Source organism: Carcharodon carcharias, chromosome 2, assembly GCF_017639515.1.
Source record: "Carcharodon carcharias isolate sCarCar2 chromosome 2, sCarCar2.pri, whole genome shotgun sequence".
Taxonomy (NCBI): Eukaryota; Metazoa; Chordata; class Chondrichthyes; order Lamniformes; family Lamnidae; genus Carcharodon; species Carcharodon carcharias.
In genome coordinates, this window is record NC_054468.1 from 85154333 (window position 1) to 85170374 (window position 16042).

At 42.7% G+C, this 16042-nt stretch overlaps 1 protein-coding gene across 2 annotated transcripts in view; it reads left to right on the plus strand.

The window, feature by feature from the left end:
- The window catches only part of klhl30 (kelch-like family member 30), a 46935-nt gene that overhangs the window by 17292 nt on the left and 13601 nt on the right, over positions 1-16042 (plus strand). For both annotated transcript variants that reach the window (XM_041179404.1, XM_041179413.1), the window contains exons 3-4: positions 10595-10763; positions 14917-15003. In XM_041179404.1, the coding sequence (XP_041035338.1) occupies positions 10595-10763; positions 14917-15003 (256 nt within the window). The remainder of the gene's footprint in view (positions 1-10594; positions 10764-14916; positions 15004-16042) is intronic.

Here is a 16042-nt window from a genome sequence, read left to right on the forward strand (position 1 = left end):
AGTTTCTGCTCAACTCCACCCCGTATAACACCCTGTATAACTCCACCGGTCCACAGTGAAATTGCCAGGGGCTCAATAACAATAGCGAAAAGTAGGGAGGAAAGCCCTGTCTAGTACCTTGATGGAGGTCAATGAGTTTTGAGTGGATATTATTTGTATGTACTGAAGTGACTGGTGAGGAATACAATAGTTTTATCCATTTTATAAAAATGGGTCTAAATCCAAATTTTTGAAATGTGAAGAAAAGGTAGTCCCATTCCAATCTATCAAAAGCTTTTTCTATTTCCATAGTTAGAAGAACCTCAGGGAGAGGAATGGTTGAATGTGTATAAACAATATTGAAAAGATGCCTTAAATTAGAGAAGGATTTCCTGTCCTGTGTAAAACCTGTCTAGCCTGGAGAGATAATTGATGGAAAGACAGGTTCAAGACAGTGAGCTAAGGCTTTAGCTAGTATCTTGACATCCACATTTAAAAGGGAAATAGGCCGGTATGAACTGCAATGCAGAGGGTCCTTATCCCTCTTTAAAAGAATAAACAAAGATACCTTGCCCCTTTTGAGGGAGCATTTTAGAGAGAAAGCATTCCAAAACAGAGACAGTAATAATGGAGAAAGTTGTGATAAGAGTTTTTTATAAAATTCTATTGGAAATCCATCAGGCCTTGGTGCCTTATTATTTTGCATGGATTTAATTTCCTTTAGTTTTTCACCTTGGGAAAGGGGTAATTCTAACACATTCATAAAGTCAGACGTTAGAGATGGGGTGTCAATATTATCAAAAAAAATGGTGAAACACAGCAGGATCTGAAAAGGAGTCTGAGGTACAAAGAATGGAATAAAAAAGTTTGAATTGACCACTGATCTCCTGATGATTGGTGGTGGTTGCCCTGTTGGAGTGGTAATTTCAGTAATAAGTTGAGAAGAAGCAGACTAACAAAGCTGGTGAGCCAGGAGACTACTGGTTCTTTCACCATGCTCATAGAATGTGCCATGTGATCTAAGTATAAGCTTGTATAGCACTGGGGTAGGTGCAATAGCATACTGCTGGTCAACGAAGAGAATTTGGTCGATCAGTTGGGACAATATTGAAGTATTGCGTTTGTTAAGTTGAGCAGTATATGAATATTTGTCCACGTAGGTAAGCCTTCATACTCTCCCAGACAGTAGCAAAGGAAATATCTGGAGTAATATTAAGTTCTATAAAAGTATCTATTTGTGAGGAAATGAATTTAGTAACATCCGGGTCTGCCAGAAGGTGAGAAACAGGTTGGTCATGGAAGAGTATTACTAAAAATGATCAACGGTCACTAAACTATTGTATGCACAAGATTGAATTAATGTGAGCAGCCTCTTGTTAAGGCAAAAAATATCAATATGTGAGTGGGTGTGGCAAACAGGAGAAAAAAAGGGGTGTTGTCTTGCTGATGGGAAATAGAAAGCGCCTTGGATCTACCAATCTGTGTGTATCCAGAAAAGAACTGATGGCTGAGGCTGATTTTGATATTAGAATAGATTTTGTGGATGAACAATCTAAATTTGGGTTAAGAACACAGTTAACGTCTCCTCCAAGAAATAAGTGATTTAAATCTAAATAGGGTATGGAAAATAAGAAACTCGAAATGAAATGGTGATCATCCCAGTTGGGTGCATATACATTAGTTAGGATCAATGGACAGTTAAAAAGTCTGCCTTGTACAATAACATAGCGGCCATTAGTGTCAGCTATAACCTGAGAGTGAATAAAGGGAATGCCTTTATGAATTAAAATTGCTGCACCTCTCACTTTACTATGAAAATTAGGGTGAAATATCTGCCCAACCCGACCCCTACACATTCCAAGGTGGTCAGATGTACATAAGCGAGTTTCCTGCAGGAAGGCAATGCCCAGTTTCAAATGATGTAAATGAGAGAGAACTTTATTTTAACTGGGTGATTTAGACTCTTCACGTTCCAGTTGATAAAATGGATTGGACAACCGTCCTGTGAAGCCTTAGTAGACATTATAATGATAAAAGCGTATCAAATCATATGGCCCCCATAGGTTAACCATTGCAAATAAAGGATTAAATGTTTTTGAACCAGAGCTTATCCACCTAAAGAATGCTAAAAACTAACCAAAAGGAAAGTTTTTATGGAGGAGAATTTTCTCCCTGTCAGGGGGTGGGGGGTTGGGGGTGGCGGGGGGAGTTAGGGCAGGAGCTGGCATGGGTGGGTGTGCAGTCCATCGCCACCTGTGATTGGCTGGGTGCTGCCATTTTATATGATCCACACCTGGAAGTGCTGAGAGCTCCCTGCGCGGGCGGGTGGTGTAGGTTGAGTCAGGGCCTGTGCTCTTTCGCGCATGAGCTGCCTCAGGGAGATTAATTTGATTTTTAAAAATTTTAATGAAGGGGAAAAAAATTCAAAACCTGTCCCCTCATGTGACAGTGTCACATGTCTACGAATTTTATTAAAAATTTTTATTAAAGTTTAAAAACCTTCATGAAACCTCATCCCGCCCGTGGATGAGGTCTCATGATAAATGCGAAGGCCGCTTGGGCTCTTCGCCTGCCCGCCAACCTTAAGGTTGGACAGGCAACTCAGTTAATTATTTTAATTGTTATTTAAATGGCCTTAATAGGCCTTTTACAGTTCGGTGGGCATGCAGCCGCCTCCAGTGCGCGCCTGCTGAACTGACGATCTGAATGACGCACGGTGACATTGGGATGCCCGTGTATCATTTTATGTGTCGGCGAGCTGGGCCCGCCCCCACTCACCAACCCAAACCTTATTTTTGGAAAAGAACAGGAAAAAGAGAAGAAAGGAGAAGAAAAGGGAGAAAAAATAGAAGAAGAATCCCATATTCTATCTTATGCCTTGGGTCCCTAGTTCTGATCTTGCCCACAAAAGGAAGCATCTTCTCTACTTCTATCTTATCAAACCATTTCATTATCTTGAAGATCTCTATCAGGTCACCCCTCAATTTTCTCATTTCTACAGAAGAAAGCCCTAACCTGTACAATTTTCCTGATTGGTATAATCTCTCAGTTCTGGTATCATTCTTGTAAATATTTATTGCAACTTCTCCATAATCTCTATAATCATTTTATTATATGGAGACCAGTTCTGTTCACAGTACTCCGAGTGCTGTCTAACCCAGGTTCTGTACAAGTTTAGCATGAGCTCTCTGTTTTCTATTCTATTCCTCTAAAAACAAACCCCAGTGCTTTGTTTGCCCTTTTTCGGCCAAATTAATCTGCGTTGCTACTTTTGATGATTTGTATATCTGTGCCCCCAGATCCCTCTGCTCCTTTATCCCATTTAGGCACTATATTCCAAGTAGTTTGTCACCTCCTTATTCATCCTAACATTTTGATGCCCACAATTTCCTACATGAGTCACTGGGCAGCAGTAGGGGCATGAAGCCTGGGTGTTTTTTTTTTGCTTTATTTTAGTAAGCAATTGTTAAAGTCAAGGATTTCTCACTGAAATATCCATAGATGCCTGCACAAATGGCATGAGCTTTCAGTCCGAAACTCATTTCACCTTCTTCCAGTTTGAAATAAAAGTTAAAGGGAAAGATAAAATGCTGACTGGGAAAAGTGCTGGTAAAATAAAAATAAAGCAATTGAAATATTAAGGAGGGGAACACTAACTTGCATCCAGTTTTTGCTGATAATTTTCTCATGATGTCAGTGAAAGATTAGCAGGAACTCTGGATTAACCAAGCAAATGGATTTCCTGTCAACCTCCCAATGAAGTTATGAAGGCAAAGCAGGGGGTCCCTGAAGGAATTCCTGTTGCCAGTCCCACACAGTGTTTTGGACACTATTAAGGGATATTTGATAAGTTCAGGGATGATTGAGAGTAGGCTGATGGGGCAGTAATTGGCCGGTTGGATTTGTCTTGATTTTGGTGGATAGGACATACCTGAGCAATTTTCCACATTATCAGTTGGATGCCACTGTTATTACTGCACTGTAACAGCTTGGCCAGGAGCATGTCTTCAGTATTACTGCCGGAACGTTTTCAGGGCTGATAGCCTTTGCAGTGTCCAGTGCCTTCAGCTGTTTTTTGGTATCAGGTGGAATGAATTGAGTTGGTCGAAGTCTGGCATATGTGATGCTGGGGATCTCTGGAGGAGGCAGAGATGGATCATTCACTCTGCACTTTTGGCTGAAGATGGATGCAAATGCTTCAGCCTGGTCTATTGCAATGATGTGCTTGGCTCCTCCATCAGTGAGGATGGGGATATTTGTGGAGCCTCCTCCTCCAGCGAGTTGTTTCATTGTCCATCACCATTCATGACTGGATGTGGCAGGACTGCAAAGCTTAGACCTGATACATTAGTTGTGGAGTCGTTTAGCTCTGCCTATTTCAGACTGCATCTGCTATTTGGCATGCAAATAGTCCTGTGTTATAGCTTCACCAGGTTGATGCATCATTTTTAGGTATGCCTGGTGCTGCTCCCAGTAGCACCCAGCATGCCTAATGTCCAGATCTCCTGATTGAACCGGGGTTGATCCCCTGGCCAGATAGTAATGGTAGAGTGAGAGGTATGGCAGGCTACGAGGTTGAATACTATTCTACTCCAGCTGATGGCCCACGGCATCTCAAATCTGCTAGATCTATGTTGAATCTATTCCATTTACACAGGTGGTAGTGTCACACAACACTATGGTATCCTCAGTGTGAAGATGGGACTTGGTCTCCACAAGGACAGTGCTCACTCTTTCTAATACTATCATAAACTGATGCATCTGTGACAGGTACAAAGTACAAAGTGTATTATAAAAACACAAAGATAAAAAAGATTTAATTTTTGTACATAACTTTGTTATTGATGTTTTAATCTGAGTTGAAATTTGATATTTTGCTAATTGTTACGGACCGAGATGGAAGGAGTGCACAGTTAATTCTAGCCCCGCTTCTCCACAGGTTGTAACAATAAACAATTAAATGTTTAATTCACCCACAAAGCTGGCCAACTGTTTACCTTTGATACTGTTATTCCAGCATAAAAAGACTAATCAAAAGACTTACTTCAGTAAACACAAAAAAATTACAATATAATAAACTGGTTAACATATAAGTTGTAATTTAGAAGTGTAATGATTTTTCCCTTTTTGAAAAACAGATATTCAAACCCCCATACACTTGCACACAAACACAAAGCAGGACAAGTCAAGCACAGTCCCCCGCAGAGGTTGGAGGATGAGAATGTTTATTTCAAAAGGATAAAACTCGAAGAGATCTTGATGCTGTCGATTTAACAGAATTTAATCTACAGGTTCCTGGTCACTATAGACCTGGAAGTTCCTTCAGACGAATTTGTTGGTGAAACTGTCCTTGATGACTCTTACTTATCACAACTTTGCGAATTCTCAAAAATAAAACAGATGATTAATCCTGATGAGATGTTTCTGAGGAAAGTTTAACTCACTCTAGACCGTATATAACACAAAAGTGGGGCAGAGAGAGTCTTTTCTTGAAGCTGGCTGAGGCACATCCCCACTCACTCTCTGAGGGTTTTAAAGGCTAAGATGTTTAAAGAATACTTCACTTAGGCCAGGTGTTTTTAAGATCAGCAAAAGTCTTTAGCCTGACAACAGCAGTTCCTGGTTAACTTACTTAACAAAGTATCTCTTCCCTTTCCAAGTGTTCCCCACCGGACATCTCTGTTGACCCGTGGGTTCTTGGAGAATGGCATGCTCACAGCCACAAATTAACACTGCAACTTTTAAAAATAACTCAGGAGGAAGAATGTCTAAAATTCAATGTCCTTCCATTTTTCCAACAATGGGCTTCTCATATAATTTTCATCTTTTTGTGGTTTCTTTGCTCTGAATAGTTTGTATTTTGGGCAAATTTCTTTTCAGGAATTTGAGGAACAAAAGATTGCCTATCCCTGAACTATGAGAAGAGCTTAGAAGAGTTTAACCTTTACAGCCCAGAGACAGGGCAGATTAGGGGCGAGAACTTCATTAAAGTATATAAAATATTAAAAGTAAGATAAATCCAGGGTATTATAAGAAAGTTAGTCAGTAATTTCAGAGCAGCTGAGACATATGTAAAATTGTGGCTTGGATATTTGAAGCAATCAGGGAGGATTTAACTCAAAGAGTGAGAGTTATTTGAAATAATCTGACAGAAGAAAAATGCAATTAGATCCTAAGTTTAGAGCATTACTTCACAAAAGACTTGGGACAGGATTTTACGTTCCACAGGCGGGTGCGGGCCTGACCTGATCAGGGGTAAAATCGTGCGAGATGATGTTGGGCAAGTGTCCTGATGTCATCCTGCATATGAACAATCTTCAGGTCAGCAGGCACGTGCGGGTATTGGATCTGCACCTGCCATCAATCAAAAGGCCACTTAAGGCCATTAAAAAGGCAATTGATCCAGATTTTATGTTGCTCATGCAATTTTACGCTTGTTGCATGGGCAAAACGGGCAGGCAGACCACTTTTTACAATGCCCCATTCAAGGGCGGGATAAAAAGAGTTAGAAGCATTGCCATTGTGAGTAATGAGGAGTTTAGGAGATAGTTTGCTGCTGGTTGCTTATTTGAGCTTGACAGCTTCATCTCTGTTCTGAGCTTTGGATGAGCATTTCCAGGCTTCATTTCAGGACTCATTAGTGTCTCCAAGGCCTCCGGAGAATTTTGACCATGTGGACTCTTCCAGGTATCAGACAGCCTTCTGTTACCCTGGTGAAGGGGATTGTGGTCTCTGCTGGTGGCAACTCCTCTGAGGAGAAAGAGAGGGGCAGAAGAGGGAGGAGGCCAGGTGTCCCAATGCAGCCTCCAGGGGAGCCACCTGTGGGAGGAGAGACGCAGGCACAGAGGGTGCAGGGCCAAGGAGTTATGGGCTGTAGAAGATGCCACTATCCCGCTGCCAGGATTTACATGCAGTGATGCAGCTACCTGTCCGGGGTGCACAGACAAAGGGGGCTCTGTCTCTCTGTCTCTCCAGAAAGATTGTGACCTCCATTTGTTAAATGACTGGGCCTGAGATCACCTCCAACTGTGTGGGTGGACATCCCATGCCAATGGCTCTGAAGGTCACAGTGGCCCTCAATTTCTATGCTTCCAGCTCTTTCCAGGGGTCAGTGGGGGATCTTTGGGGAGTCTCCCAATCAGCTGTCCGCAGTTGCATCAAACTGGTGACTGATGCTCTGTCCAGGCCGGTAATGACATTTATTCATTTCCGTACAGATGAGGCTAGCCAGACTGAGCGAGCCAGAGGGTGTGCAGCAATTGCTGGCTTCCCCCGCGTCCAGGGTGCAATCAAATGCACACATGTGGCCATCAAGGTGCCAGTGGGTTAGCCGGGTGCCTTCGTCAACAGTCACTGGAAGACGGGCAGAGAAGTTGCTGCCATCATCCAGAGCACCCTGAAAGGAGCCCACAGAGACAACAAGCAGCCTGTATGCCAACATGAGGTCGCTCTGGACCTCCCTGCTTGCCATTGATGTACGGGCATCTAGCTGGGATACTGGGTGCCTCATTCATCTCCCACACTGACACTAGCCACCTGAGGTCATTGCCTGTGTGAGGGCTTGCAGATCTGAACGCAACCCCAGGAACCCCTCTGGAGTTCTCTGGAGTTGCCTCTCCATGGAAGAAGCAGTGTGCTCGGTGATGAGGGTCAACACAGTGCTCATGCTCCACATGGACTCCCCCACAACAGAGACCATGGCACGCATAACCTCATGGATCTCCGCCAGATTCTCCCACATCCCGCTGGACATCCAGCATCTGCCACCTTACAGATGACTCCAAATGTTCATCATCTGCCTTTGACTCAGCATTGTCCTGGTCTCCAGCAGTCCTCTGACTGCCAGTGCCTGGGCACCCTCTGCCTCTGCCAGCACATTAAGAGAGTGTGAAGTGCCCTCACCGCTGTGCACCAACATTCTCGCTGATGATCTAACATCTACCGAGGTGCTGGTATCTGCGCTGGTGCCTGGTGCAGAGAGTGGGTGTGATGCAGGTGCATCTAAAGTCCGACGGTCTTCTGGCATCAAGAGTGGCTCTTTGGGGTCCTGTGTTTGAGTACAAACTGGAGAATCTAAGGGAGAACAATAACATATCATTAGTTTAAGTCATCACACTGTCACTGTGCATGCCAGGCGACCTGGTGAGACAATAGAGATCTGCATCATGGTGCCATTGTCTTTCAATGATGAATGCGTCTCCAGGTTTGAGGCTCCCATTAGTGATGAGACTATACAAGAATGTTTGCACAATCTGACACTCACCTCTGTGCACTGCGCTCTTACCTTCTTCAGAGACACCTACCTCTCCATGACCAGCTGACTGAGGTGGGTGGCGGCTCTCCAGCTCCAAAGCGTCCATTTCAAACCTTATCAAAATGAGGAGGTTCGGGGTGGGGGGGGAGCCTCTGCCTGTCCTTGACCTCTCATTGTTGTTATGGCTTTTCTCCTGAAAGGACAGAGGAGCATTGATTAATCCACTCTCTACCTGCAGTGCCATCGCAGCCTGACCAACCCCACCTGAGGAACACCTTGCAGGGCACATCTGAGTGATGGCCCTCAAGCTGCAAGGTATTCAGCCCAAGCAGCCAGGGCTCAACATCTTGGCCAGCTCCGGTGTCAGTGACAGTTGGCACTCAGACTCTTACACCCTGAGCTCCATGGGGGGCAGCCAGCCCTTAACAGTTCTCCACACTGATCCACGCCAACTCAGTACTCACCCTTGCCGAGCTCGGCTGATTGTTAAACCTTTTGTGGTACTGCACCCATGTGCACTACAACGTCATAGCTGCTAACCTCGGCTGCAATCTCCTCCCAAGCTTTTTTGGTCGGGTGCGGTAGCCTCCTCCTGCCATCCCTGGGAACGAGGGTATCCCGCCTGACACCCACCTCCTCCACGAGGATCATGAGGCACTCGTCCAAGAAATGGGGGGGGCTGAGTGCCCACCTGACCTACCCTCCCGCCTGACATTTCCTGCAGCTGGCGAGGCCATTGCTCCAGTCTCTGGGCCGAATAAAGTTTCTCCCCGACAGTCTTCAGTGAGCCGCCTTTGCTAATTTTAAAGCCCCTCCCGGGTCGCCATTGGACCCAGCGCCTGATAGGCCCCCGCCCCTGCCCAGCCTTTCCCGACCATTCAGATTGTGCGTTTCACGTTAATTGTCCAGCCAGCGTGAAATCGCGCTCGTGGGCCGATCACGGTTGAGGGCTCATTTCCTGACTGCATCCGGCCTGCCTATTGCACATGCCCAGTGAGGGAAAAACTCTGGCCTTCGGCTTCAATGGAAGGGTTCAAATATTAGATCTTTGATAGAAAACTACGAAATGGATGCCCTCCAATGGAGGTGTTACTGTGCTGTATGGGTGAGCTTCAGTGGGTTAGTTCATGTACTAAAAGGATGGGCTTCATGGAAGCGCTGGGATGTTAGAAAAATTGGGTTTTGTTGGGACAGTTATCAGTTATGAGAAAGATGGATTGCAATGGGGGAGTTAACATCAAAGAGGGATGGGTTTTAATGAAGTGATGAGCTTCTGTGACAAACATTGTGTATTTTTGTCTTATTTTGCTTTGGTAGCAGCTAAATAAAGCTCAGTCATTACGCAAAGAGAATTTAGCAGTCAACGAAAACTGGAAAACCTTCAAGAGGCCTGTGTTTCCATGGTGAACAACCACAAAAGATAATGTAACACAATTTTCAAATACGTAGAAACTTCGTGATTAGCTGAGTTTGCATTTGACTTCTAGTTTGAATTTGTGGGATCGGACATTCTAAATGCAGGATGTCCCAGTAACTGTTTTGCAAAATATTAAGAAACTATTTTGCTTGACTAGAGACAGGGTAGAAGATCTCAAAGAATACAATTAGCTTTTCAGAAATCTCAAGACACATTTTAAGAATCTTGAAAATTCGACAAGTACAATTTGTATTAAAAGTTACTTAGAAAAAATTAGATTAATTCTTAAAGTTGGATTCTTTATAATTATAATTACAGTAGTTAAAGAATACATTCCAATACTTCTACTGTACATATGTAACTATTAAATCACTGTTGACATCTTTATATGTTGAATTAATTTCATATTCTTATCTTTAAATATAGTTTCATATAATGCTGTTTGTACCATTTTTGAAAAGTCATAGAGTCATAGAGGTCTACAGCACTGAAAAAGACCCTTCGGCCCCTCGAGTCTGCACCAGTCAAACAAGTACCTAACTATTCTAATCCCATTTTCCAGCACTAGGCCCATAGCCTTGTATGCCATGGCATCGCAAGTGCACATCCACGTACTTCTTAAATGCTGAGGAAAGTGAGGAGATTGTGAGGAAGAGTGAAGTGAGTTCTGAAGCAGATAGACTAATCCCAAAGCAGTTAGCAAACTGAGTTTACTGTTCATTTACCTGGATGCATAACCCAAAGCTTACTTAGTTCTCAAGGCAAGGATATATACACTTTTGCAGATCTCAGGAGTTGGGGCTCAGCCATTAGACTGAACCAAGAACTGAAAACCAAAGCACCTAGGGTAAGAAAGGTGAAAAAAGTCTCCCAGAATTTAAATCTGCCGTGAGTGAAATTGTCTTTGTTTTTCATCCCTGACTTTTCTTGTGTTCTGCTTTTAGACTGAAACAGAAGGAACTGTTAGGCAAAGACATGACCCTGGCCTCAAGAAGCTGCAGGAGGTTCTGGTGGTCATTGGAGGACAGGCAATGGATGACTCTGATGATGATGATGATGATGAAGATAACCAGCTCCTGTCAAGAAACAGTGCTTTTTACAACATCAGGACCAGTGAGTTATAGTATTAGTCATTTGGGAGTACAGAACTTGAGTATTGTTGAAAAAAGAGACATGTCTAAGCTTTTCATCTTGCACTCATCAAGGCACTCGCAAGAATACCAAATAAGAGGAAAACAACAATTCATACTGTATGTGAAGAGAGTGCTGATTGCTTGGCAAGTGGCATTGTCATGGAGAATGCATCACTGATGGTGACTGACAGTTAACTGCCATGCATTGTTCTTGACTCTGATTGGTGAACGCATTGCCCTAAGGAATGAGTCATCTAATAGCTGTCACTTATTTTGTTTAGCTGAAACAGGCGCAATGTTTGTGCATGTTCTTTCTGTCTGCAAAGAACAGGGCCCTGTGTATCAATATATGTAGCTTCCAGTGCATGCAAATGCACCACATTGTGAATCTGACTGACAATCTTAAATTGGTTGTCAGCGTAATTCTTCATGTGCTAAATTTCAAACAATGTGTGGCAGTTAACTGTCAATCACCATCAGTGATGCATTCTCCATGCAACATCACTTGCCAACCAATCAGCACTCCCTTCACATGCAGTATAAATTATTGTTTTCCCTTTACATTGGTATTCTTCTGAGTGAATTGATGATTACAAGACTAAAAGCTAAGACATGTCTCTTTTTTCAGCAATATTGAAGTTATAATATGATGAGCATGGGTAGTGTGGTGTGTGTTAGTCACTGGGACTAGGTAGCATGGTATAGTTTGCTAGATATTGGAACTATGTTGTATGGTGTTGTGTTCAAACACTGGGGCCAGCTAATATGTTGTGTTTTAGACACTGGGCTTTCATTTTTCTGAGCTGATTCCTAAAGTAGATTAATGAATGTGTTATTTTGCTGGCTTAACACTCTTTAGTAGCCAGCTGACACAATTCTGCAGAAAATTGACAGACACCAAACTGGGCAAAAACAAGACAGTTCCAGGTTCCATCCCACTTTGATTCCTCAGACAACCCCTTCCATCCCAAATATGGTATAATGTGAACACTGGACATGCATTTTTGGTGCAATGTAAACTAAGGGTGAGTTAGAAAGGAACCAAAAATTTAGCTGTGTCAGAAAGTGATTTTTACAAATCAGGAGACCTGTATAAAGGACCAGAGCATTAACAATTGGGTGTTTAATTCCCAAATATGGACTAGAAGAAAACAGACTAAAGTCTAAGGAGAATTTGTGTTTCATAGAATCATTGAATCATACCATAATAAAGGAGGCCATTCAGCCCATTATGTCAATGTTGGCTCTTTGAATGAGCTTTCTAATTAGCCCCACTATCCTGCAGAGCCAAATTCCTTCTCTTTTCAAGTATATATCCAATTCCCTTTTGAATATGCTTCCACTACCCTACAAGGCAGTGCATTCCAGATCAAAAACAATTTGTTGCATAAAACAAAGATCTCCTCATCTTCCCTCTGTTAAGCTTTGCCTGTTATCTTATCCGTGTCCTCTGGTTGCCAACTCTCTGGCCACTGGAAACAATTTTTCCTTATTTATTCTATTAAAACACCTCATAGTTTTGAACACCTCTTCTAAATCTTCCTTTAACCTTCTTTGCTCTAAACAGAACAACCCTAGGGGTTCTCTTGGCTCTCTACATAACTGAATTCCCTCATCCCTGGTATCATCTAATAAATCTTCTTGGTACCCTTTTCAGTGCCTTGAAATCCTTTCTAAAGTTTGGTGCCTGGAATGGGCTGCAATGCCCCTCCTGAGGCCTATAGCCACTCTATTTAAAGATTGAACATAAAATGATCATTTTTGTGTATCTCCATGTATAAAACCAAAGGTCCTGGATGCCTTTTTTTACAGCCTTATCTTCTTCATTCCCAAATGAGGAGCAGTCCTGCTTCCATAAGTGTTTTTCTTATTTACTCTATTGACCCCTCATAGTTTTGAAAACATCTTCCAAATTGCCCCTTAACCTTCTCTGATCTAAAGAGAACAATCCCCTAGGAAGAGCTAGGGGTCACTGTTTAAACATAAGGGGTCACCTATTTAAGACAGAGATAAAGAGAATTTTTTTCCCTCAGAAGGTCATGAGTCTTTGGAACTCTCTTCCTCAAAAGGCAGTGAAAGCAGAGTATTTGAATATTTTTAAGGCAGAAGTAGATAGATTCTTGATAAGCAAGGGAGGATTAAAAGGTTATAAGGGGTATGTGGGAATGTGGAGTTGAGGATACAGTCAGATCAGCCATGATATTATTAAATTGCTGAGCAGACTCGAGGGGCCAAGCGGCCTACTCCTGCTCCTAATTCATATGTTCGTGTAAGGGGTCAGCCTTTTAGGATTGAGATGAGGAAAAATTTCTTTAGCCAGGTGGTTGTGAATCTTTGGATTTTTCTACCCAGAAGGCCTTGGATGCTCAGTCATTCAGGACTGAGGTGGATAACTTCTTGGATACTAAGGGAATCAAGGGATATGGGAATAGGGCTGGAAAGTGGGGTTGAGGTAGACGATCAGCTATGATCTTATTAAATGGTGGAGCAGGCTCTTTGGGCTGTATAACCTGCTCTTATTATTGTGTTCTTATTATTTGTGTTGTTCTGTTTTTCAAGCAGCTAAATTCATTCTTAGCCTAACCTTCAGTAATGAACATGGTTTAGAGGAGGCCATTTGACCCATCATGCCTTTAAAAGAGCTATCCAACTAGTCCCACTCCCCTGCTCTTTCCCCATAGTCCTGCAATGTTTTCTTTTGAAGTATATATCCAATTCCCTTTGAGAAGTTATTCTTGAATTTGCTTCCACCATCCTTTCAGCATATAATTTCCCAATCTCACTGTGTGAGAAGATTTCTCCTCACCTTTCCCCTGGTTATACAGTTGCCTAAATCAGGTATCAGATTTTCAGGGAAACATCAACTGACAGAGTGTAAGTTTGCTAAATTTAGAAGTGCTTTCTAAGGACTAGGAATTAGCTCATAAAATCTCATTGTTTACAGAAGGGCTGGAGGCAAAAACTGGAAGATCAGTAAAACTGAGCTTCTGCTGTAGAGAAATTCTTTGAAATGCTTTTGAGAAACCCATTGAATGAACAATTCAAAAAGCGTTCTGGTCACCAGGGAGCAGTGCATTAGGATCCCAGTCAAGGTTCAGGTCACTAGGGAGCAGTGCATTAGGATCCCAGTCAAGGTTCAGGTCACCAGGGAGCAGTGCATTAGGATCCCAGTCAAGGTTCAGGGAACAAGTACATAGTCCTCACATTTCTGTTCTCAGTTTATGTGGGTAGTTATGGAAGCAGGAAAAGGAAATCAGTACCTATGACCTGACTTAGAGGGGAGAGCTTGAAGTTCTGAATCTTAACAATTTAAATTTTATGCATAGAAAATTCATTAAATTGCCACCTACCAGGAGCAACCAAGAGGGGAATTTTGAGGGGAAACATTTTCACCCAGGTGGTAGTGAAGCTCTAGAACTCACTGCCTGAAAGGGTAGGTAGTAGAGCCAGAAACCCTCATAACATTTAAAAAGTACTTGGATTTGCACTTGAAGTGCTGGAACCCACAAGGCTACAGACCAAAAACTGGAAAGTGGAATCAGGTTGGGTTGCTTCTTGTCAGCTGACACAGACACAATAGGCCAAAGGGTTTCCTTCCATGCTATAAATGTCTATGATTCTATGATTCTAATTTTGTTTTATTCTTTCATGGGAAGTGGGTGTCACTGCAAGGAAAGCATTTGTTACCCATCCCTAATTGCCCTTGAACTGAGTGGCTTCCTCGGCCATTTCAGAGGGCAGTTAAGAATCAACCACATTGTGTGGATCTGGAGTCACATGTAGGCCAGACCAGGTAATGATGGTAGTTTTCCTTCCCTAGGGGACATTAGTAAACCAGATGGGTTTTTAACTACAATCAATGACAGTTTCATGGCCACCATTATTCAGATTACCTCCCAATTCCAGATTTTAAAAACTAATTTAATTTAAGTCCCACTAGCTGCCATGGAGCATTAACCTGGGCTCCTGGAATACTAGTCCAGTGGCATTACCACTACACCACTGTCTCCCCCATAACTAATTCCTGGGATTCTAATTACTGGGAGCAGCCTGTGATTTGAGTGAAGAACCTCCAGCAGCCTCTTGGGTGCTGATGATGGAGTTGCCAATAACATGTAACCTTGTGTCCACAGAGCACTGGTCCATTCTCCCAGACTTCCCGGATTACAACAAATGGGGATTTTCAGTCACAGCCTTAAACAATGACGTCTACGTTACTGGTGAGATATCTACCTGCAGAAACATTCAGGAGACAGAAAGAATGAATTTGCATTTATATATCACCATCTACCTCCACTGCAGTAGCTAATTAATGCAACGAGGTCCCGCCACAACAATGGAATGAGCTAGTAAATTGTTTTTGGTGATGGTTGACAGATGAATGTTGGTTAGGAACTGCTCAAGTAGCATTGCTGCATTTTAATGTTCACTTGAACAGGCATATGGGGCTCTGGTTTAACATCCCATCTGAAAATAGCACCTCTGACATGAAATGTCACTTTAAACAATGCCTTGGTAGGGACTTGTACCCACCATCCCTCTGAGCTGGATCAGACCGTCCAGGGGTTGCAGTAATACAATTTGTGATGACTGTCACTTTAAAATCAGTTCAACTGAGTTCGGGGGGTCACATGTTTTGTTCAACCAATGTGTGGCTAGCGCTGGGGAATAAATTCCAGGGAGGGGTTTCCCAGGTAAAAGTGGCTGTACAAGGGGCTGGCTGGATACAAGCAGCCACGGAATCTCTCATGTAAATAAAGTTTGTTTTGTTTGACTAAGAGGTGTACCAGAGTATGTTTCTACACAATTCTTTCATTCCTTTTGAATATCAAAAAGGGATCAAAATATCTTTTTGCCTTAAATGGTGGCTGATGTGATTAGTTTAATGGTCAGACCATTTCCAATGCCCACCCCCCAACTCCCGCCACCACCACCTCCATGGCTGATACCAGCTAACTCTGTGGATCAAATCTAGAACTTTCCACAGCTTTCAGCACATTTATCCCAGTGGCTATCAAGAGTTTTTATTGTTTAAAGTCCAATGAAGGAGAATGACACTTTATTATAGGATTTAATGCCAGTTTTACCCATCATAGATGGATCCTATAGGGCCTTGAGTTTCCATTGTTTTTTGTTTGGTATAATTTGACCAAAATCAGCATTACTGGTGCCTATTTAAAGGTAAATTACATCCACTGCAAATTGAGTTTCTGCAATCTTTTGCACTAGTCTAAAAGAAATTGTGCCCGAAACAGGCCC